We start from the raw sequence: 25,585 nt of genomic DNA, 5'->3' as shown, positions 1-25,585 counted from the left end.
GTCAACGTCCATGGAAACCTCGCAAGTGTCAAAAACACTGCTAAAAAGCCTCCCAGAGCAGCCCAATGAATTATAACCCCCAAAACTCTGATTCTTGCTGGTGAGGGTTCCCTATTGCCAGGCGGGAGATGATGCAAACCTCGTTTCATAGCCAATATCATAAAATAATGCCTATGAGTTGCAGGGCTTTACATTAACGACAAGCATATGTGGCGCATTATCGCCGCTTAATCTAAAAGGTGACTAAACGCTTTTTATGAGTTGACACGGGTCCTTCCCAGTCACGCATTGGAGCGATAATTTCCGAGGCAATTTGCAGCATAGCGGATTAGTACCGGGCAGCACAGCGGGGCAGTGGTTAGCGCGTATGTGGCACAGTTCTGAGGTCATGAGATCAAACCTTCCTGTGTGGAGTTTGCATGTTCTCCCTCTGCTTGCGTGGGTTTCTTCGGTTGCCTCACACATTTCAAAAACATGCATGTCAGGTTAAATGGCCGGTCCAAATTGTCCCTAGGTGTGAATGAGCAAGTGAGTTGTCCGTCTCTGTGTTCTCTGCGATTGGCTGGCTACCAGTTCAGGGTGTCCCCTGCCCACTGCCCTAAGAAAGCTGGGACAGGCTCCAGCACCCCCGTGACCCTACTGAGGATAAGCGGTGCAGATAATGGATGGATCGATTAGCACCGGGGTCACCGTAAGGTGCCTGTGAGCTTCAAAGATCGCCCGAGTAGCTTGCAAACATGTTCTGTAAAATTGCTTGCCAGTGATGGATCAATGTGTTTTTCTAGGATATTTTCAAACCTGGTAAAAGAAAAATCATTGACTTGGTGAGTGTATTTTCAATATACGTTTAATTCTTATGTTTGTTTGTTTTGTTTATTTTTATTTGTATAATCACAAAGAGTCTCAAAGGGGTACACAGACTGCAGATTATTGCCAACCACAGACTATTATGACACCATCCCTGATCTAAAACCTACATGAGGGCAAATAATACACAGATATTGTCAACATAAAATATAGGTTATTCATATGCTATATAAGTGTGTTTTAAGCTTAGATTTAAACATTTCCACTGAGGTTGCAGATCGAATCTCAGGGGGAAGAGCATTCCACAGCACCATTCTTTTATCTCAGTGAGGCAGGCCTCCAAATTTCCACAGTTTAGTGTGGCAGATTCCTCCATTGGAAGTGTAGTTGAGTGTCATCTGCGTAGCAATAACAACTGATATTATACTTGCGAATAATATCACCTAATGGAAGTATGTAAAGGCTGAAAAGAAGGGGGCCAAGTACTGAACCCTGTGGAACACCACAGGTAACACTAAAGGGCTCAAATGTCATTACATCATATTTAACACAGTGCGCCCTATCTGAGAGGTAGGATCTGAACCATAAGAGGACAGTTCCTGAGAGACCAATCAATTTTTCCAACCGTTCTAGTAAGATATTATGGTCCAGTGTGTCAAAAGCAGCAAAAGTGATGAAGCGCCAGAGTCCATTGCCAGTAGAAGATCATTATAAATTTATTGTGAAATTAGCTTTCAATTGACATATGTAAATCATTTAGTGCCCTTGTACAAAGCAGATTTTTTTAGTTGTTGACTGAGCCCATTTGAACACGATTTCTACCAATTCCAACCTGTTAATAACGTAGTGACGACTTAGTAACAACTCGATAAGTTATTTTAATAATGGATGTCAAACGGGTAGCTTTTAGCGCTAATCAGTAACAAAAAAAGCACTTCTCTGCTTTAAAAACGTCATCAATCCCTGGTTTTGTATTTTTCAAAAATAATTATCAAAAAATAACCTCTAATACAAATAATAAATGGTTCGTTTGTATTTTTTGATGTAAAAAAAACTTTTCTTTGTATGTAGGCTACCAAAACATGGTCTTCACACTGAAAATACCCCCCAGGCCGTAGTTTGGATATGAATGTATTGCAACATATTTCGTCACAACTGCTACATAAATGTGACAAATTTTGACAGCAAATGCTAAATTTTGCTCATCTCTTAGTTAATGAATTACTAAAAAATGTTACTGAACTATTACTTAACATAATACATGAACTATTATGAATAAAATAATTATAATAACATGGCAACCTCCGTTTTAAATTTTGCAAGAATAATTAAAAAAAAAAAAAAGGTATGTATTTTGGGGTAAAAATAAAACAATGAGATATTTTTCAGAGCAAATTTATTAAATCTGGCACGCCTCCGTCCACCAGAGGGCGCCTAATTGGTTTGCAATTAAAAGTCCAATTACCCCACACCTGTCCCTAATCAGGCTGGGCCGACATTGGGACATTTTAGACATCACCCCTTGTCAGGTAATTTTACTTTACACACCCATTTTCAACCATCACCTTTTTTTCCATTCGATCCTGCTTTCTGAGGTTTGTTTTTTTAGTTCAGACGGTTTTATAGTTGTTTTCTACCATTTATTTGTTTCTTTATTGATGATCGTGTTATTAAATGTTATCTTTTTTGAGCACTTTGCCATGTTTCCTGCTTACTGTGATTGCGTCTACAGCAAAACCACAAAAAAAAATCTCTACTGTATATATGCAGCGGACAACTCAAACTTGGTCGGCAGGATGCAATGGTCCCCTGGCCGTAGTTTAGATGGAAATGTATTGCAATATATTGACATAATGTGACACATTTTGAAGGTCAAATTTTGATAACATTTACCAATATCTTTTAGCAACTTATTCCAAAACTGTATTTGAATTATGACTTAAATTAGAAAATAAACTATTATAATGCTACAACTTTGTAACAACACAGTAATGACATAGTAATAGCATGATAAGGTGGTCATTGTGCTAATTGGAAACAAAAATATGTAAATTTCAACTACAAAAAGGTTGGGAACTCCTGGATTAGCACCCAACAAGCCCTGCGACTGTTTAAAGGCGTCATTGATAATAACTTTCGTTGCGAAATCCTGACTCGGGCGTGACGTCATCGAGCGAGACAACGACGAGACGGATCACGACACCAGACATATTCCGTCGGGGATTTGAAAAAAAAAAAAAAAACTGCCTGGGTCGGAGATTAAGAGCAAAACATTTGATGGATGGCTAGAACCCGCGTTCTGACAACAGCTTTTTCCACCCAGACGGGGGAAAGCAAATGAAACCTAAGAGCAGCTGTTACCAAAGTGACGTTGCCTCTCGCCCCCTCAATACTCAAAAATGCTTTTAAAAAAGAAATTCTGAAAAATTAATTTGAGTTTGTTATTATTTCTTTTTTTTTAATGGGCCTCCTAGTTAGCTTGTGTGCGTTTCAACTCAATGCCCTCGTGCTGCTCCGCTGACCCCGGTGTCACCCCTTTGCGGTATAACGTATACAGTCGCCCATAGCAACCGCGGCGACATGCCATTCATACAAACCCGACTCATTGTGTGGCCGCCCGTTTTCTTAGTTGGGATTTGGGCGGTGGTCTAAAACATTTATCTAAGTTGGAAAAACTGAGTTAATTGATCGAGTTATTTGACTTACATTGATTCAATCCGTGGTCATTTGATTATATTGTGTTATTTTCTGAAGTTCCCCCTCTCTTGGTGGATGGGTAAATTTAGTCCTACAGGGGCACAGACCTGCTTGTTTTGGACTTTTCTTTCTGGTGACACTGCTGATTCAAACATTCAGCTTGCCCCACAAGGCTCTGTAGGAGCTAGCTAATTATTGGCATTTGAACCTTCGAGGTTCGAGGAGGAAAATCTCCAAATAATGCGTTAGCTCATCAGCAATAAAACATGCATCAGCAAGGAAATGATAATGATCATGGCCATTTGAATCCGCTGAGTTTGAGGGGGGAACTTCACACTCAGCAGTGTCTGAAACTCATGACAAAAAGTTAGTGAACACCAGGGCAGACAACTCTGAAACGTTGCCTGCCCCATTTTTACCAACTTGAAACATAAGAAGACAATTACAAAAAAAAAAACATTGTTGCAAAGTATTAATGATTTATAATCAGACTATATACCAGAATAACACTTAAAATTAAGTTAACCATAAATCTACTTATAACATTCATTGCATGTTTTCCATCTGCCATCAGTGTGTATCAGTATTTCCTCATCTTAATTCATGCAATGTTTGCGTCGTGTGCTACAAGCCACGTGAACTCCTCTTTCCACGATGCTTTTAATATACGTTTACGTTTTGTAGCGTCATAAATTTAGTTCGCTTCTTTTGACTATTTCTTCTGGGGCTGAGGTTTTGGCTTGATTCCTTACCACTTCTCCATTTTTCTTGTGTTCTCTGTGTTTTTACTTTGGAAAATGATATGCAAATGCACGACTTTCTAACGCTCAGGAGAGTCCGGAAGCACAAAGTTATTCAACACAGGCTTCTGATTGGCTGCCGAGTATGCAAATTGCCAAACCAACCAAAATTCCGAAATTTCTAAACCGAACAAAGATTTCGAAATCGGAATAAAGCAAACGTTTGATTTGAAAAATAAATTTAAAAAAATAAAAAATGAAAGATTTATTTTTTCTTTAAAAAATGTTGTCGGACGTTTTGTAAGTTGTACGCCCGACGTAAAAGATGCACGCCCCGTTATTTCAGACACTGCAATCAGGGATGGGTACAGCACGATCTTGCATGTTTTCACTGATTCAAAGTGGCATCGAACCGCGAGATGACGAACTGCTGCGCTAAAATTCTGACGAAGACATGGTTAATCATATCTATCCCGGCTGACGTTCAAAGAACCTGTGCGGGTCAGATGTATCGACATTTCGTTCTGTATACACGTGTACACGAATGACAATAAAGTAAATCTGAATCTGATCAGTTTATGAGCAATTTATATATGAGCTTGATAATAAATATTAGCATTTGAATTAATTAGTATGATGGTGATTTGAATCGACCGTATTGGAGAAAAGGAACTTCACAATGAGAGATGCTTACATTTAATTCTCAAGAGGCACAATCCTTCACATTTTGGATTTTTCTCTCTTCTGACACGGCTGATTCAAATGATCAGCTCACCAGCAAGCCCTTCAGGAGCTTGATAATAATGATTGCCATTTGAAGCAGCTGGCTTCAAGTATCAGATCATTAGTGATAAAATCTGCATCAGCCTGCACTGCTGGAGATTAGAATTTTCATGGCCATTTGAATCTATTGAGTTAGAGGAGGGAATCCTCCAAAACATACATCAGCTCAACAGAAAACTGGATAAAACAGATTAGGTATGGTCATTTGAATTAGCTGTGTTGAAGAAGAGGGACTTCACAGAATAAGGATGGGTAAATCTAGTCTTAAAGGGGAATAGTCCTGTATGTATTGGACTTCTCTCGTGACACAGCTGATTCAAAATATCATCAGCAAACTCTGTAGGGGCTTAATATGTGTTGGTATTTGAATCAGGCGGCCAAAGAATGCATATGCAAGCTTCGCAGGAGATAATGATCATGCCTATTTGAATCAGATGAGTTTAATGAGTGAAACCTCCCAAACATACAGCATCTTATGTTATAAAGCCCCGACAGAGCTTGTGAATCACCTGTGCCCGCTCATTTGGCGCCAACCTCCGCGCGTTCTGATTGGCTCCCTGTAACTATTTGAACCCAGTCCTGTCTGTCCCCCATTGTCAGTCTGTCTGCGAACCTCAGTGTATATAGGCAATCCTTTTTTCGACCCCAACTCCCACCTGTCCCGTTTTTGGTCCCGTCTGTCTCCGGCTACAACCTGTTTTGCTCCTGACCACGTCTGCTCTCCCGTCCCAGCTTCCTGCCTCTTTTTCTCCCCAACTACATCTACTCTCCCGTTCTGGCTTACGACTCGTTTCCGACCCCGACCACGCCTTGCTCTCCCAGTCCCGGCTACCGACCAGTTTTTCCGGCCCTGACACCACCATCGCTTGCTACGGAAGATCCACTTCCGGGTTAGGATCACAATCCGAGCACAAGAGCGACTTGCTTACCGCATCCAGTGAGTATCGGATCGCGGGCGTTGCCCTTCCTCTTTCTTTTAATAAAAATGTGAGAAAACGTTACGCGATTGGGTCTAGCCTGTGTGCTTGTCATGACAAAGAGAAGTCCAACGCCTGCAGGACCATGGCCACTCGAGGACTAAATTGTGCAGGTCTCTTTCTCTAACATACATGATATCAAATCAAATCCAATTTATTTGTAAATTTGTATCAAACCATTCAGTGTACAATAAGAAAATATTATCTTCTCCTTGACTATGATAATAATCAGTCTTCTACAGATTGCTGATCAGGGTTTTCCCCTCCTCCAACTCGGGTGATTCAAATAAATTTTCCGTGATCACATGATCATAAACAGTCTTCTGTCATGATTACTGATGCAAGGCACCTGTGCTTGCTCCTTTGGCGCCAACTGACTCGGACTCTGATTGGCTCCCTGTCACTAATTAAACCCTCGTCTTTCTGTCACCTGTTGTGAGCCCGTCTGCAAACCTCAGTTTTCGCTAGGCAAGCTTTTTTACCCTGGCTTACTCCTGTTTTGGCTCCCGTCTGTTTCCAGGCTTCGACCCATTTTCTGATCTCGACCACGTTTTTGCTCTGCTGTCCCGGCTACTGACCTGTTTTTTTCCACTCCCGGCACCGCCATCGCTCGCCACGGAAGTACCACTTCCGCGTTCAGAGCAACCTGCTCCCCGCGACCAGCGATCACCGGATCGTGTGTGCAATCATTTCCCTTCTTCCCAATAAAACAGAGAAACATACGTAAGTGGGTCCTGTCTCTGTTCTGGTCTTGACACTTCTATAGGTGCAAAAACTATCTAGATTTTTCTTATTTGTGGGCTTGTCTATCAATCCACGATATAATATATAATAATATAACTGAAATCTTTTGTACTAAACGATCACCCGCCCTAAAATTTTGGATCGAGAATGGCCGGGAATTCCGCTTCCGTTCCTCAGAGTGGAAATCCATATTTCGCTGAGCATCTTTTTTGCCAACGTGACCCGACAGGCACAACCCAAAAAGGTGGGGGAGGCAGAGGGGGGAGTGCCTCTTGCGTCATTGCTGTGTCGTGATGCCTCGGGACAAAGTGGGCGACCGACGTCACAGCAGACGTTTCAGCCACCTTCTCCGCCGTCACATGGGAAGCTGGGAGACAATTTCGGCTCCCAGGCATGAATCTTACAACGGAATGCACTCATCATTCCCCAAAAAAATAAAAAAAGTCGTAGCCGGGACACATTTTGACTTAGATGGACGACTACTTTGCCCCAAAGAGCCGGAAATGTTGCGCTCGCTCCACTCACCATGACTATATGGACTGATGCGTGCGATTTGGCCGTTTTTTTTTTTCCTCTGAAAAAATTGCCTTGAGATAAGAGCAACCTGAGTGATAATATTTGAGAGCTCCACCATCAGAATGCCAAATAGTAAAGCATTTATTTTGAAAATGTCTGTGAGCAACAGTTGGGTGATACGGCCTAAATATCACATCGATAGATAGATATATCCATTTTATCCATCTATCCATACCATCACCGCTTATCCTCAGTAGGGTCGCGGGTGTGCTGGAGCCCATCCCAGCTATCTTTGGCCAGTGGGCAGGGGATACCCTGAACTGGTGCCAGCCAGTCACAAGGCACACAGAGACTGACAACTCACTCGCTCATTCACACCTAGGGACAATTCGGACCGGGCAATTAACCTGACATGCATGTTTTTGGAATGTGGGAGGAAACTGGAGTGCCCGGGGGAAGCCCACGCAAACACGGGGAGAACATGAAAACACAGGAAGGTTCGATCTCATGACCTCAGAACTGTGCCGCACATGCGCTAACTACTGCTCTGCCGTGCTGCCTTGATTCGAATCATAGACAGCCCTATAGTGCTGGGAGGAAACCCTAGAACACACAGGGAGAACATGCAAACCCCGCATAGGAAGGCTGGTAGCTGGATTTGAACCCATGACCTGAGAACTGTGCGGCACACGTGCTAACGACTGCGCTGCCGTGCTATATATATATATATATATATAATAATAATAAATATATATATATACACACACACATTCTTTTTTAAAATTTCTTAAAATTAATCTTGTTTTCATTACGATTCCCAAAATAAAGTTATTTGCGGATTGTTTGTTATTTGCCATTTTTCTGGCCCTTTTCTTTTAATGTTTAACATTAAAGACAATAATACAAATAATACATAATAAGAATGATAAATAATAATACATAATAATAAATGATAATGACTACAAATAAATAAGAATAAATAATAAATTAAATATCTATCCATCCATCCATTTATATATTCTGAAAATATGTCACAAACACTTTGGGAAACAAAAATAATTTAAGTTGGGTAAAATCAATTACACTATTCAATCAATTTGACCCTAACGCTAACCCTAACCCTTTGTGCTGGATTGTCATCAACAAAACGTCATATTTTTGCTTTTTTTTTTAAACTTGAAACTTTCAAGTGATATTTATCTTTTATTTAATTTCTTGGTAAAATTAGTTTTTTTTTTCCCCATTCTGCGTGTTTCTGTGTATGTTTGGGATGTTGGATCTTTTTGTACACCGCTTTGAGTTACATTTTCGTGTTTAAAATAAACTGACCTAATTTTTGTTTTTAAATAGGCACCATTTTAAATTAACTGGTCCATTATTGTTCATATAAAACAAAAGTAACCCATTTATAATAAAAAAATAAATATATAAATACTGCTATCTATATTATTTAGATGCTAAAAGCCTCTACTACACATCCATGCTATAAAGTTGAAACACTCCTATGATTTACATGAATTAAACAGGAAAGTAAGAAGTCAAGTGAAGTCATGTTTATTTGTGACGCCCTTAATCACAAGAAGTTGCCAAGGGCTGCACAGACCACAGATTATTGCAAACTACAGACTATTAAGACACGATCCCCTGATCTAAAACCTACATGAGGGCAAGGAAAAACTCAAAAACCTCAACATGAGGAAAATGAAGAAACCTTGAGAGGGGACCTAATGGAATACCAACTAGCTCTAACTGAACAAACCAAACTAAGGATGTTGGCGATACATTATCAGGTGTGGACTGAACTACATAATATTCTAAATATAACCACTCTAACAGAACAAAACATGGAAAAAAAGACAATGCAGGAAAAATGTCTGGACATTGACTCGGTCTTACTGGAATAAAAAGTTAAAAAGGAAACTATACAGGACACAAGTTGGAATACTAACACTAACAGAACCAAAACATGACAGAAATACAATGCACTTTACGTAGGTCCAGCCTACTCATGACTAAAGACGTCGTTGGCATGAACCCATTTACTGCCAGTTGTAGATGTCGATGGTAATGGATAGCTTTAACCTGGACAAAAAATACTTTTTAAATTTGCCAACTTGAGAATGGCACAATAAATATTTTTTTATCTGTTGAGCATTTAATCTAACTAATAATTACATGCACTTTCATGTTTTTTTGTATTTATTTGTTATGAAAAATATATTTTTATGGGGGAAGTCTTAAGGGGACAAAACTGCCACTGAAAACAACAAATAAAAACATTTATTAATTCATAGTCATTTTTTTAGCCTAAGCCTACCAGTTTAAAATGTGCATATGTGGCCAACAGCCCATAGTTTGCCTAACCTTGTTTCATACAAATTTGTCTCAGCAAACAATGTAAGAAGTTGGGTCAACTCAATAAAATCTACGTATCACATTGGTCGATTTTTGGTCCATTTTGCATTATTTTTGACTTAAATGTGCACATACAAGGGAGGACAAAACTTAATTTGAACCCAGAACCTCAGATGGCGAGCCAGACGTACCCACCCCTTCACCCAACAAGAAACCTTCTGCATATTCCAGTTAAACAATGTGTGTATGGCTTTAAAAGGGACAGCGTATGTTATTTAGCGCCTATATAGAGGTACAAAAATAATTTACTTAAATAAAAAACAGAAATACATGAACGAGTATATGATTGTGCGTATTTTCAAATACTAGTTAGTTGAGTCATTTGCATGTACTCTACGTAACAAAAGAAGGACAAGAAAATGTGTGTGTTTTTAGTCACTTTGAGTCTCCGTAGTTTGTTTTCTCCCCTGTGCTTTGTAGGATTCAGTTGCACAACACAAGTCAGCGACATCTATTGGGTAAATGGTACACACTGTCCATTTAATACGTGTGATCATTGAACGGACCAGTATTAGAAAAGGATTTATTTTGAGAAAATGAGTCAGCATCGGATGATGTGCAGCAACAAAACAATGAATTTAGAATTTAAAGACAGCAAGGCTACGCTATCAGAAGGCTGACGACACATCCCTTCTCCGCAATGTTGAAACTCGCTCTAAATGAACAAAACATGGAAGGAAAAGACACCGGTTGTGCTGGAGCTCAAACTATCTCTAACCAAACAAAACATGAAATTAAAATGTGGGATGTGTTGCAATACCAATAACATGCAAGGGAGAGAACACTGGGAACATACTCATGCATGAACAGGAAAAACTCCATAACATTCCAACACCAACCATTTCTAGCACAACTAAACATGAAAGTGGGTGACACAAGAAACATTTTCACATAAAAACAGGAGTACTGTGAAATATAATAGGCATTCTAACTTTACCTGAACAAAAAAAACATGCACAATACCAAATATGTTGAGACACTAACTAGCTCAAAAATAACAAAACATGAAAGGGCGCCACACAAGAAACATTCCTGCACAGCACATAGACAAAACCACAGCGAGAGTACCATGAAATACATTATGCCGACATAATAACTAACAAAAAATATAGAAAAAAGACATCACCAGCTCAGGAGGTAGAGCGCTCGTCTTGGGATCAAGAGGTCGCAAGCTCGATTCCCGGCTACTCCGTGTCATATGTCGAAGTGTTCTTGGGCAAGACACTGAATCCCTAATGCCCCCAAAAAGAAGGTAGGCGCCTTGCATGGCTGACTCCCTATTGGTGTGCGAGTGTGTGTGTGAATGGGTAAGTGTGAAGCACATTGTAAATCACTTTGGGAAGTCTTCATTGACTTACAAAGCGCTATATAAATGCAAACCATTTACCAGTGATGCGTTCTTTTTTGTGCTTTTTAGCACTCATTTTCGGGTGCACTATACAATAGAGCGACTTTTAGTGGTGAAATAATACACACTGTCCCTTTAATGTGGAGTGTAAAGAGCCCACTTTTAAGATGGGGTAGAAAAAAAAACAGCAAAACCACACATCTATTTTAGCATCAGGTTTGGGGTCTCCGGGCTAGCAGAGGAAGCGGCCAGAAAAGCAAGAAAAAAACAAGAGAAAGAGCGAAAAAGAATGTAATTACTTTGCAAGCCTGAAGGGATGATGGCTGTTTAATTAAAAGCCGCGGGGGCATTTAGGTGTCAATCAAGTGATGAATGGACGCACTGGGAAAGATGTGAGGTCATAAGATAGGGGGTTCGGAAAGTATGGCTCGCGAGTCAGGTGTGGCTCTTTGCATGAGTACATCTGGCCAGGAGTGCAATATTGTGTATCTACCACTAGTGGTTGGAGCGCTCTAGCGCTTTTCTACCATTAAGACTGGGAAGAAGAAATGTCATTGCCATGTTTTTCCCGTCTTTTATCCAATGTGATGCATTAGCATGCACACTACTTTCTGCCATTTCCCGAATGTTTTTCAAGTATAGTTTGCACAATTTATGAGAAAATGTTGAATAATAAAAGAAGCACTTGAGGAAGAATGTTTGTAGATTTCAAAAGATTTCAAAGATTCACATTGAAAAGGAGGACTAATAATGACCATTCAGTTACTAAGGTTAGAACTGTAACCACGTCACATAGCTGAAGGTTAATAAATTGCAGCTTTCTCGTTTGCAGTATTTTGGGACATTCTTTCAAAAGAGCTCTGCTCGCACCTAGTATGGAAACCATTAATCACAATGAAAACATTCCTGTCAACGTATACATTTTCCATAAGCTTTTTTGATTATTTTGAATTGTGTATGTGTATAACATTTTTTTTATCTTTTTTTTAAACTTTTTTTGCTAGACCGATCTCGTCTTGCCCATATGTCTTGATCACTGTTAGCAGACGAAAACATCTTTGGAGATTGCTAATTCTGTTGCTGTACACTAACAAATGGTATCCCCGATCAGGCATTTATTTGTAAATACATGTGTTTACATAAATTATCTTTGTTATCATTTTACAAAAGTCTGTCTAGCTGTGAGTGAATAGGTGCCACGTTTCCTTTGTAAGGTGTATTATCGTTTTCAAAAGGGGAAGCAATGGCTGAGGTTGACGGGTATGCAAAGACGAGATTTAAACTCAAAGAGTTGGATCGAATTTTGATTTATTTATTTTTTTTGACTCACTGCCGCCATTGCTTGTCATCAATGCAGCCTTTGTCAAGCTCCATAAGTTGCATGTGCAAATACATCCCTTTCTTAGACGTGCTGAAATAAACTCTTTGTATTTCATCATTTTGGGGTTTGTGTTTGCATTTTGACTATACTTAAAGAAGATCCCTTAACACTTTCAACGTCTTCATGCTACACTAAAAAATAGAAACATTAAATAAATAAAACGCTGGGATGAGCATAAAGTCACTCCCCATTCCTCCTACAGAAGGTGTTCTGCCCCAAACAGCTTTACTACAAGTATGATAAAAGCAGGTGGAAAATCAAGCATAAAGGCTCTTTGAACTCAGTTGGGCCTTTTGAACCCATGCTTAATAGAAAACATATTTTTTTAAAAACACCACACTTGACCTCAAACCATAGTGACCACATGCTATAGCAACATATAGTAGTCAAATAATACATAGTGCTTCTTTAGATTTGAGGTTTTGAATAAATTATTCATAATTTTATGCAAATAATTTATTGACCCAATATTTGTTACACTTAGTTCAAGTTGCGATTTTGATTTTTCCAGGGTGTGTTTATTCTTGAACATTGAAGCCGATATGCATATAAGTTTGGATTTTTTCATTTTTGCACGAAACACAGACGGTTTTTCTAAATTATTTAATTGGCATGAATTTACAAGTAACTGTAACCATGATATGTTGGAACACTAACCAAATATGAAAGAGATAATGCTGGATGAGTTGGAATGCTGACTATTTCTAACAGAACAAAACACAAAAAGGATAAAATGCAGGGAAAAACATTCATGGGGATTGGAAAACTACATAAACTAACTTTCCATGTACACCCAGCTCTAACAGAACAGAACATGAAAAAAGAAGAAAATGCAGTATATTGAAATTACAGCTGTAATTGGACAAAACGTAAAAAGTGGCTTAAAACACACTTCTATTCTATAGCATATGAATACCCTATATTTTATGCGGACATTATCTGTGTATTATTTGCTTTTATGTAGGTTTTGGATCAGGTGATGGTGTAATAATAGTCTGTGGTTTGCAATAATCTATGGTCTGTGCAGCACTTTGAGATTCTTTGTGGTCATGGGTGTCACAAATAAACATGACTTGACTTGGACCATACAGTATATGTTGGGACATGAACTAACTGACTGAAAAAAAAACGTGAAAGAGAGAAGATACAGGGAAACATACTCCGACGTGCATTTAAAAAATAAATTTTGTCCCAACTATCACCAACAGGACAAAACATGGAAGAAAATTCTGGAGGAGAATGCAGAAAATGTTGGAATTCTAACAACCTGAGAGCTGAGTGTACTGACTGAACAAAACGTGAAATAAAGAAGATGCAGGGAAACATACTCCGACGTGCATTTAAAAACTAAATAAGGTCCCAACTATCACCAGCTCCAACAGGATTAAACATGGGTTAAAATGGGAAGAAAATCCGAGAGGAGAATGCAAGAAATGTTGGAATTCTTAACTGAACAGAACACGAAAGTGACAATTTGGACACAAACTGGCTCTAATTGAACACAACATGAAAGACAATGCCCAAGACACGACCTCTAACTGAACAAAACTTGGAAAGGAGAACACAAGACTGTGCTCATATGACAAGTACCATAATGGGAGTCGCGTTAAAACATCAAATGGCAAAATCCCTATCCTGAATATTTCTACTTTATATACTTTTGAAGTTACGACAGGAGGGGGGAAAGTGTTAAGAATTCAAGTTTTGTGGAGTGACTAGATGATAAAGCGACATCTAGTGGTCAAATAATAGGCCTCGTCTCTTCTTTAGATATATTAATCACACTTTGATTCAAATAAGTGACCTCCATATTTGCTACACCAGTCCCGAGTCTTATTTTTGGGTGCGTTTGTTCTTGAACCTATCTGCCACTCTGTGGCCGAATTGAAGCCGGCATGCGAATAAAAGATCGGATTTTTATTTCAATTTTGCATGACACACAGGTAGCTTTATTCATATTAACTCACGAATTGATTAAATGGCGTGAACTTACAGGTAACTGCCGCTGGTGAGGATGAGAAAAATCTGCGGGTAATAAACTGACATCAGAACACTGCGCGACGAGAAGAGGATCATGATGACATGGAGGAGCCCGAACGGCTCTCGGGCGAGATGTCACGAGCGCACTTTTAAAAAGAAAGATTTTTCCCCCACGCAAAAGAACTAAAAAATATATTTATTTTATAAATAAATCCCAATTTTCAAAAAGGAAAAATACAATAATCCAGGTATCGCGTCACGCCGCTCGCCGTGGCCGAGTGGCCGGGGTGCGCTCCGACATGCAGCGGGTGATGCGTTCAGGGACCTCGCATGGCAGAAAAGTGGCTTCTCGCGTTCGACTGCGCGCTCGCGCCTGCCATTGGGCGGCCGCAAACCGCTGCAGTCCGCCCACTTTGCCACGGCGGGTAAACGACAAGAGTCGGAGGTGGGAGGGGGGGATGAACAACGATCCGAGCTTTCATTCATCATCCAGCCCGACGCGCTCTTCTCTCTCTCTCTCTCTCTTTCTCTCTCTACAACCCCCCCCCCCCCCCCCCCTCCTCGCAAAAAAAAAAATCCCCCCCAAACGTCAACAAAGGCCGTCATCGCAGCAAAAAAAGAGGAGGGGTCAAATCAGCATTTTTTTCCTTTTTTTTTGGGGGGGCGCAGGATGAGTCAGTCTGCATCCACAAGTTGGTGTTATATATGCAAGCTTGGGGCTGGAATACGACAAATATTCCTGCTGTCTAAAATAGAACAAAGTTTCATTGTACTGCTCAGAAAGTGGAAACAGAAAAGAAGGGGTGCGTAAAATAGGGCACCCGGGCAACCCACGGCACACTCAAGTACCTCGTTCAGACCGTTGGGTTTGTAGACTATGAATGAGGGGATCGTTGATAAAGTCTTTAAAAACTATGACAAAGCTTGCATTTAAATAAAAAATATATATACTGTTTAATCTTATCTGGTATATCAGGTGGTCGATTGGATTGTGGCATTCCATTTCTGACTGGCACGTTTTCAGCCACCTGTGGATTTTTCTCAAGTCCCATTGCCAGTCAACAGGAAATCGAATTGACAGTTGGTCATGTTCTTAGAGCAATCTTTGGTGGCTAATTTATTTGCCATGTTTTGACCACCTAGCCAGTTAAGCGTATGTTCGTGTAGTTAGAGCACCTTCTGCTGGTCTATTAGTTTATGGTGTTCTATTTCTAGCAGGCAACTTTTCAGCTACAGTGGAACCTCGGTTCTCGACCATAATCCGTTCCAGAACAGTGTTCGAAAACCGATTTGTTCGATCACCGAAATCATTTTTCCCCTTAAAAATAATGTAAATAGTTTTAATCCATTCCAACACCCTGAACGTTTACCTTGAATGTTTAACGTAAACATAAAGCTAACCCAGGCTAAACGTACGTTCACGTTATCTTCCGTACGAAAGATTACGCTAACGTGAACGTGTAAAAATTAAGAAAAAAGGATAAAGAAAAGAATTATGAATAGGATTTCTTACCTTTGTGGTGGTCAGCAAAAGCCATGCTGTATTCCTTAGCAAGATCAGACACTCGCACTACTTTTCTTTTTTCACCTGTAGCAACTTTGCTGCTTGCACTGACTTTCTTCGGAGGCATAACTAGGGGCTAAAACACTTTGTGCACCTATATTAAAAGCGAAAGCAAAACGAAGCACGTCCGCACGCGATAACAGTCGGTCACGAAAAGAGCGATCTACACCCGTACGCCGCTCAGCATCGCACCCTAGCTTACGCACTCACGCATTACCGGTGTTCGAACTCCGATTTTTTGACCAAACAGCGAAGCAAGAATTTCTCAAAATTTTTGGTCGGACTCCGATTTGTTGGAACTGAGAGGCATTCGAAAACCGAGGTTCCACTGTACTTATAAATGTTTCTCAAGACCTGTGCATGTCAACTAGCAAAAACTAGACCATTTTTCATGTACTCTGTATCTCTGGTGGTTGATTTGTCTGTTGCGTTCCTTTTTTAACAGGCAACTTTTAAGCGATCTTGAAAAAATTTAAGGACCGAGGCGAGTCAATAAGCAAAAAATTGATTATTCATGTTCTAATAGCACCCTCTGGTGGTCTATTTGTTTTTAAAATTCCATTTTTAACAGGCATGTTTTCGGTCACCTATAAATATTTCTCGGGAACAGTGTGAGTCAACGAGCAGACAATTGAAGATAGTTGATGTACTCATAGCACCTTCCGGAGCTCGATTTTGTCTGTAGCGTTCAATTATTGATGGGCATGTTTTCGGCCACGTATAAATGTTTCTCGGGAACATGGCGAGTAAACGAGCAGACAATTGAAGATAGTCGATACTGATAGCACCCTCCGGTGGTCAATTTTGTCTCTATCATTCAATTTCATAAAAGCGCGTTTTCGGCCACCAATAGGCGTTTCTTGCAAGTAAACTCGTAGACAAATTGAAATGTCTTCATGTACCTAGAGCACTCTCTAATGGTAGATTTTGTTTACGTGTTGGTGACAGATCCAGAGCACGTCGGGTTGACGATTGTTTGTGTACCCACCGGGGATTGATTCGTTTGTCGTGTCCCATTTGTGACAGGCATATTTTTGACCACCTGTGAATATTTTTCAAGACCCGTACGAGCCAGATTGTCATATGGTTGGGAAGTTAGAGCACCCTCTGATTGTAGATTCGTTGGTGGGGTTCTGTTCGTGACAGGAATGTTTTCGGCCACCCATAAAAGTTTTTCGAGATCTGTGCCAGTCACCCAGCAGATAAACGTGTTGAGACTCACATTATTGGATAATGTGCACGGCTCAAAATTTAAGAAAAATGAATTACAGTGGCCCGGCCTTGCAACGTTTTCACTTTACAGTGTGGACTAAGATGTTCTTTGATGCACCTATTTGCAGTATTTTCCCCACTACACAACATCAACAAGATTTCATACAAATTTTCAACAAATTATCACCTACTCAAAAAAAAAACAAAGTTAAATTTTACATTTGAAAGCTGCCCGTTTGCCATTGGTCAACGACATATAAAACATTAACCTGCTATGGGTTTGCATTACGGAAACATGACGAAAAATATGATATAATGTGATATTGGCGGAACTACCTTCCACAATGTCTTTCTTTTCATTCAGACTTCATGAAAAAGCCCGATATAATATTGTATTGTTTCTACTTTATTTATTTGCCATTGGTCACAGGGCTTGCAACGATGCTAAAGGTTGAAGCTCAAACATGATGCTTATGAAAACAAAGCTTGTGATTATCCAGAAATATAAGGAAAGCACATGAATCACAAATACTCAGTAAGTTGCAAGACCATTGCAAGAAATGAACTGGACAATTATTTAAAAAATGGGCTTTTAAAGCAAGAAAATCTAAGGGAATGACAATCCTTTTTAGTGGAAGTTTTAAAATATTTTTTTTGACTTTAAATCTGTTGTTTCCTCCCCTTCTGCATCCACCCACTACCCCACTCAACCAGCTCATGTCATGTCACACCAAAAGGTGAGTAAATTGCCGTTTTTCCTTTACATGTATATTTACCTATATTTAATCTTTCATACAAACATTTCTCATTAGTAGTACTTACCATATACTATTATGTTATTTTGATCTTTTTATCTGGGATACCAGGGGTTCAGAATGTTTTGTGTACTGTTACCCATATCTATTGCATCCTGGTCATCCTGGAAGGGAATTTAACACTTGTGAGGCCCCTTCACAGGGTTTCTTATTTTACTTGTGCTGAGGTTTTGAGTTTTTCCATGCCCGCATGTTGGATTCAGATCGGGGGATGGTGTCATTGTAACAGTGCAGTCCTTTGAGGCATCTTGTGATTAAGGGCTGTATAAATAAATGTGACTTTACATGACCATAGATATCTATTCCCCGCTATATGTCGTTTTCACTTTGCGATCCCCACCTCAAAGGATTCATGTAGTATCCTGGGGGTCTACCGTGCTGTAATTAATATATCCAAATATCCATTTTATGTATTTATGAAAACATAGAAACTACAGACAAGCTACAATATGTTCTAGGATCCGAGCAGGTAAACAAAATTGTAGAAGCGATCGAATCCTGCTAGTGTGTGTTCGCATCCTGGGTTGCTACGGGCCCGTCAGTCGACACCTGCAAGCTCCAGTCGTCCCAAATGAAGAGGGCACAATGAAAGATTTAGCGAAAGTAAAGGGCGAGAGGAAAGAGCTAAATGCTTAAGGCTCGGTAAACATGCTAAGAGCAGTCGGGCACCGTGTGATACCAGCATCTGCAGACTTGAAGTGTGTTTCACGCTCCACTCCACATGAGCTTCTCTTCCTTTTCCTCACTTATGTATTTATTCTCCTCCTATCTGGCTAGACACTCAGCGGCAGCCGCAACATGAGGCGCACCTGCGCAAACAAACAAGCCGAGGATGCTCGGCGGGATGCGGAACATGGAAGAAACGGTTTTCTTTCTTGCTTTTCTTAATAAAAGAAAATAAACTTAATTAGCAGATATCAAACCTCTCAAAACAATTACAAAAATAGTCAAGTGAATTTAATAGACGTCATGATCTGATATGGCAAGTGAAGCCCATTAAAGTGGATACAAAATAAGATTTTGGAAAATGAATTAGATAGTATACGGAAACAGAACAACGAAGTTTACTAGGATCCTGTGAAGTCAAAAACATCAAAGTTACTCTAACACAAGCTCGTCTACACTATCCTGAAACTCAATGTGATAACATCAACTAGATCTGAACGAACAAAACGTGAAGGTTTAAAGATAGCATATGTTTGGACACACACTAGCTCTAACAGAACAAGACATGAAAGTAAGATGTTGCGGGGTGTGTTGAAATACCAACTTGTTCAAACTAACGGAAACTCGAAAACAAAAAAATTCTTCATAAATGATTTTGAGGCAGGTTGTGAACAATTACATAATGATCCAACTATAACCAGCTCTAACAGAACAAAACATGAAATACACGGAATAACTAAACCAGACTTGGAAAAGGGAGGATGCAGAATTTGTTAAAATACCAACTATATCGAAATGAACAAAACACAAAAAAAGAGTATGCAGAAAACTATTTCACACGTGGATTGAAAAACTACATAATGTTCCAACTATAAACAGCTCCAACAGAACAAAACATGACAGGACAGAATGCAGGATATGTTGAAACACTAACCGTCTCTAAATGAACAAAAAAATAAAAGAAAGACAACACACAATATGCTTTGGTATTATAATGAGTTTTACCGGAACAAAACCCGAAAATATGAAAAGCCGAATGTGTTGGAATACCAACTCATTTTAACTGAACAAAACACAAACGAGGACACAGAAACATACTAACGTGTAAATCGTGAAACTATATCATGTACCAACAATAAGTAGCTCTAACAGAACAAAACATCAAAAGGTGGAAATGTGGGATATGTTGGAATTCTAATTAACTGGAAAAAGAAAACATTAAAGGAAGAGGATGCAGGGATACACTTGCATAAGGATTGATCCAGTACCTAATATCTATCTACATCCGATATTAACACGACAAAAAATTAAATTAAGAAGAAAATCCAGGATATGTTGGAGCTCTACTTACAACGGAACAATACACAAAATCTACCATTGACATCCAGAGACATAAATAGCAGTGAAATTAGTTATTTTATGTTTTGTTCAGTTAGTTAGTGAGCCTGCATTATATTTCATGGCCTTGTTATTACGACACTCTTGTTCATGTTTTGTCCAAATGTAGAAGGTGCTCTTTAGTATTTTGCACTGTTGTTAGAGAAGCTTTGATGACTTTGAACTCTGAAGATCTTAGTAAATTTTCATGTTCTGTTACTGTATAATACTTGATACCAATTACTTTTCAGTGAATAGTTTTCTAAAACTTATTTTGTGTAATATTCAGGGTTGCTACATATTTTTCATTGCCAAATTCAAGAACTTAAGTACTTTCAAAGCCAATTTTCCATTTTTTTCACTAATCATTTAAAGACGAAATCCAGCGCTGATCAAAAGAACAGAAGCCAAAACCTTAGTTTTAAACCCAGACTCAACCCCCAACATTATTTCGGAACCCTAGAACCAGTTTAAAAACCCTACGTGTACCCCAAACCCTAGCCCTACACCTCACTTTAGCTATAACCCTAGCCCTTTACCCGTTTCAAACCGTAACCCTAGCTCTAAATCTATTCTGGAACCCTACATTTGGTTTAGAACCATAATATGGAACTAAAACCCAAGTACCTAACCCTAACTGTAACTTAAGCCTCAAATCTAACTCAGAACCCTACAATTTGAGTTTAATACCCTAACAGGAAACCCTGACCTGGTCTTGTGAGCCCTGGTGAGCCTGGTCATCCTGGAAGGGGGATTACCTCATGTGCGGTCCCTTCTCAAGGTTTCATCATTTTCCTCACGTTGAGGTTTTTCCCTTACCCTCATGTAGGTTTTAGATCAGGGGATTCTGTAATAGTAGGCTGTAGTTTGCAATAATCTGTGGTCTGTGCAGCCCTTTGAAACTCTTTGTGATTAAGGGCTATACAAATGAACATGACTTGACTTGACTAACCTTCGATTCTAACCCTAGGCCCAACCACGAAATAAGTTAAAAAACATTATTTGAAGACCAACGCGCCAAACACCTAAGAAACCTGGCAAGAATATCAAGCATTTACACGCACTTTACCTAAAATGAAAACCCTGTTCCTACTTGAAATATAAAATTCAAATCCAAGCATTTTCAACCCTGTATATCTATAATCCTCAATTCTCCGGCAGGTTTGGTACACGAGTGTCCCCCTCAGAGAACACCTGCTTCAATTTTGGGTGGAAATAAATAAAGGAGGTTCTCATTCTAACCCTGTCCCAAAACTCATTTTTACAAGTGTTTTCAAACATATCATGAGCGTACTAACAGTGTCCCCTCTTATTAGGCTCAGCAGTGTGAGGGGAGGGATGAGGAGAGGTAAAACTAAACAGGTAAAAACTCAGTCTGGTCCAATGGAATGTGGAAATACAACTCTGGCTTGCAGCTATTAAAAAGAAAAAAAATGGCTGCAAAGAGCGACTGGAATGATCGACTTGGAGAATAAAATCCGATTTTTCTTCCCTACTCACCCGATTCTCAGGTAGATGATGCCCAAACTCAGGTACAAAGTCCAGGTTCGGAGGGGCTTGTGCATGGTCGTTGCCACTCCGTCCGGGGGGCCATGCACTGCAAGGACTGGATGCGTCAATCACCAAGCGACTTGCTGACCAAACGGCTACTCACTAAGTCACTAACCAGCTAACCTGACTAACCCTTCCACATGCACGCATGGCGACTTTCCCTTGCAGCACCCAGCTCGCGGGGAACCGTCCCTGGGGAGCAGTCCATGATCCTGCCCGAAATCCAAAAAAAAGGCGACAGGTGAGATGTGCTTTCTCGAGTTTTTCCACGCGTGTTTGTCCTTGCACCCACGACAACGCAAAATTCCCCGCTCTGATTAAGTATTCCACGCAGCACCTTTCTTTGAATTAACTCCACGCCAGACAGGTAAGGAAAAAGAGCTAGAGGAGGTGCACGCCTTCTATTTCCTCCCTCCCTTTTTTTGTGCGTTCCCTCCTCCCCCCACGCGTGGATTTGCAGTAAATAATTGGGCCGGGCTTTGCTTCCACTCAATGATGATGCGCTATGATGCCTTTTATAAAGATGGAAGGGGGACCCCTTTTTATCGCCTTTGCGTTCCCTTTTCTTTTCTTTTTTTTCTTTCCTTTTTTTTGGGTGTGCCACAGCGTCACGCCCCGCGGCGTGGAATTGACGAATAAGAATGATAATGACTAATAACGAGGGAAAACGCATTGCTGGTGTGGGAGATGTCGTTCTGGATGTGTCAGTCATGCCTACTGGTGATAAATTATGAGTAAATCCAATAAAAAAAGGGGGAAAAAACGCTGTATTTACTTGAGCTCAGTTGTGGTTGAAGTGCGATGTGCGTGGGCCAAAGTCTGAATACGCCACAGCACTCCCTCTGCTGGTAGTGCTTGGTAATGCTATTGTAAATACTTGGAATGTTACTGTACTTGATGAATAACGTTGAATAAAAACATGGTAAAATGATATTAAACAAACAAACTAATACGATAATACCACAAAAAAATATATTTCACAATAGTTAGCCTTTATTATTTGGGTTCTGAACTAATATACAGTGACTATTTAGAGCATAGAGATACACATTCACCCCCCAAGAACTTGACAAAAATAATCTCTGCAGTTATTAACTCCCCAGAATGTCCTTTTAATTTAGGGAATATTTCAATCAAATAAATCAATGAAGCTAATTCATGCAGCTTGGAAAATGCATTTATGACATAGTTTTTTGTTCATTTAATGGACTTAATTATTCAAAAGGTCATTACAATATACTGTAGTAATAAAAAATGGATTCACTACAATGGAAAATGCACGGTCAGTTGTTTTGTTTCGATAAATGTGAAAGTTATATTGAAAAACAGTGTAAATTGCTTTTTGTCGAGAGATGATCCAGCTCAGTATTTTCCTTTTTCCTTAGTGTATATATATATATATATATATATATATATATATATATATATATATATATATATGCATCTCTGATCAGTTTTCTCCTTGTATGAGCTAAAAGTTTAGGGGACAGCCCGATATTGGTAGATTTTCAGTGGTCTGATACTCCTTCCATTTCAATATTATTGCTTGTGCAGTGCTCCTTGGGAATGTTTAAAGTTGGGAAATCTTTTTGTATCCAAATCCAGCTTTAAACTTCTCCACAGCAGTATCTCTGACCTGCCTGGTGTGTTTCTCGTTCTTCATGATGCTCTCTGCGCTTCAAACAGACCTCTGAGCCTATCACAGCGTATGTGCATTTTATATAGAGACTTGATTGCACTCAGATTGATTCCATTTATCATTGTTAGTCATTTAGATCAACATTGAATCATTCAGAGATCCTCACTGAACTTCTGGACTTAGTTTTCCTCACTGAAAATAAAGGGGCTGAATAATTTTGCACACCCACTTTTTCGTTTTTTATTTGTTAAAAAAGTTTAAAATATCCAATTAATTGTGTCCCACTTATTGTTAATGCTTCACCAAAAATCCAGTTTTCTCTCTTGATGTTTGAAGTGTGAAATGTGGCAAAGTGTCACAAAGTTCAAGGGGGCCCAAATAGTTTTGCAAGCCACTGTATATATGTATATCATCTCATCTCATCTCATCAGCTGCACCGCTTATCCTCAGTAGGGTCACAGGGTGTATATATATATATATATATATATATATATATATATATATATATATATATATATATATATATATATATATATATATATATATATATATGTGTGTGTGTGTGTGTGTGTGTGTGTGTGTCTGTATACGAACAATTTTTCTTTCTTATTTGCATTCCAGAAGTCTCAAACTTGCAAACTGGGGACCATTTTTGGCCCCGAGACCATTTTTTCGGCCGTTTACTATTTCATAGTTGTTAAGTGAAAGAAAGCATGGTCTCATATTTGATTTTTGCAATGCAGAAGTCTCAAACCTGCAGCCTGAGGACCATTTGTGGCCCCAGGATGATATTTTCGGCCGTTTACTTGACCCAAAATCTAAATTTAAAGGAAGTTTCGTCCCATAATTTGTTGTTTTGCATAGCAGTGGTCTCAAACTTGCTGTCTGGGGACCACTTGTGGCTCCCAGGACGATGTATTCAGCTATTTTCTTGACCATATATCTGAAATGACAGGAAATGTAGTCCCGTCACTTTGTCTTTTGCATCGCAGAGGTCTCAGACTTGCAGCTTGGGGACCTTTCTTGGCCCCAGGATGATATTTTCGGCCAATTACTAGAACAAAATTCCTAAGTGAAAAAAACTGTAGTCCCATCATTTTCTTCTTTGCATCGCAGAGGTCTCAAACTTAAAACCTGGAGGCCATTTCTGACCCCTAGGACAATGTTATCAGCCATTTACTTGACCATAAATCCAAATTGACAGGATTCATTTTTTATTTAGCATTGCAGAGGTCTCAAACCTGCAGCCGCGGTCCATTTGTGGCCCCCAGGTTGATATTTTCGGCTCTTTACCCGACCATAAATCTAAAGTGACGGGAAGCGTCGTCCCAGTCATGTCTGTTTCATCCCAAACTTTCCCCCCTTAAGATCCATGGAGATTCAACACAGGAGCCGATTAAATCATTCTGAGTCACGTCCCCAAAAAAGGGCCACCCAAATATCCTAACCAGCCCTCACTGTAATCCAAAGCAGTTCTTGGGCATTACCACCCAGTGCCCAAATCAACATGGCCCTAAATGACACTTTAGGGCCCTCGCGTGCCACGTTAATAAGACGCCACATGTCCCTAAAAAAATCGCTTGTCCATCACGCCAAGCCCCCATTTTGGTGTCGGGATTCACGGCTTTCCACGCGTACCTCAAAAGTATCCGCTAAGAAAATAATAGCAATACGAGGAATCTCTTATTTTCCCTACCGCTCATCTGGCTTCTTTCCTCATCTGCCTGGCAAAGGAGAAAAATGTTTTTCAGCCAGCCAGCCCGACCTCATCCCTGCCCGCCACCAAATTTTATTATTGGGCCTTTGAAGCCAAGAGTATGTTTCCAAGTCCATGTGAACAAAAAAAAATGAGAAGGGGGCTAGCATGTTTGTAATAATGACGGCGTAAATTACAATTACAGACGCGGGTATATGACACGACCGCAGGGGCCTTTTGTTTTGCGGTCGTCGAGGGTCTCGCCTTCGAAAACACGCCCCATTAAAATTCCAGACGCATTTTTTTGGGGGGGAGACGTAATCAAAGTCAACATATGCCGCGACGCTCATTTGATTCTTGGCCTGTAAAACGGCGACCTTGTTTGTCGTCATGCGAGTTTCGTTAAAATGTTTTTAAGCTGTGATTAGAAAATCATGGCCTCACCCAATAATCATGTGCTAAGGATGATGGGTGGGTTTAATTCAGGGGTTCCCAACAAGGTGTCCGTGACCAAAAGGTAGCTCTGTGAGAACGGCCGAGAAGTCCACAGAATAGGCCTGAAAAAAGCTCACCAAAGTTGGGTTATTGTGATTTTCTCTGAAAATTGATTTCTACCTGGCATAAAAAAAATATTGATAAGCGTCTTTTAATGCAATTCTTCCAAATTTTGCTTTTTG

The 25,585-nt window shown here is 39.8% G+C and overlaps 1 protein-coding gene across 2 annotated transcripts in view; it reads right to left on the bottom strand.

Annotated features, from left to right (window-relative positions):
• wnt7bb (wingless-type MMTV integration site family, member 7Bb) overlaps positions 1-21,994 on the bottom strand; it is a 64,544-nt gene extending 42,550 nt beyond the window's left edge. Inside the window, exon 1 of one of the 2 annotated variants that reach the window (XM_088340635.1) lies at positions 21,523-21,994. In XM_088340635.1, coding sequence (XP_088196761.1) covers positions 21,523-21,587 — 65 coding nt within the window. In that variant the 5' untranslated portion in view covers positions 21,588-21,994. Of the gene's footprint in view, positions 1-14,401; positions 14,853-21,522 lie in introns of those variants that run through there. The other variant, XM_088340634.1, reaches the window with a different exon arrangement.
• Between the last annotated feature and the right edge of the window lie 3,591 nt (positions 21,995-25,585).

Source organism: Urocampus carinirostris, chromosome 7, assembly GCF_059441175.1.
Source record: "Urocampus carinirostris isolate Australia breed hairy pipefish chromosome 7, RoL_Ucar_1.0, whole genome shotgun sequence".
NCBI classification, from domain to species: Eukaryota; Metazoa; Chordata; class Actinopteri; order Syngnathiformes; family Syngnathidae; genus Urocampus; species Urocampus carinirostris.
Note: the sequence above shows the minus strand (reverse complement) of the source record. Positions and strands in the feature narration are given on the sequence as shown.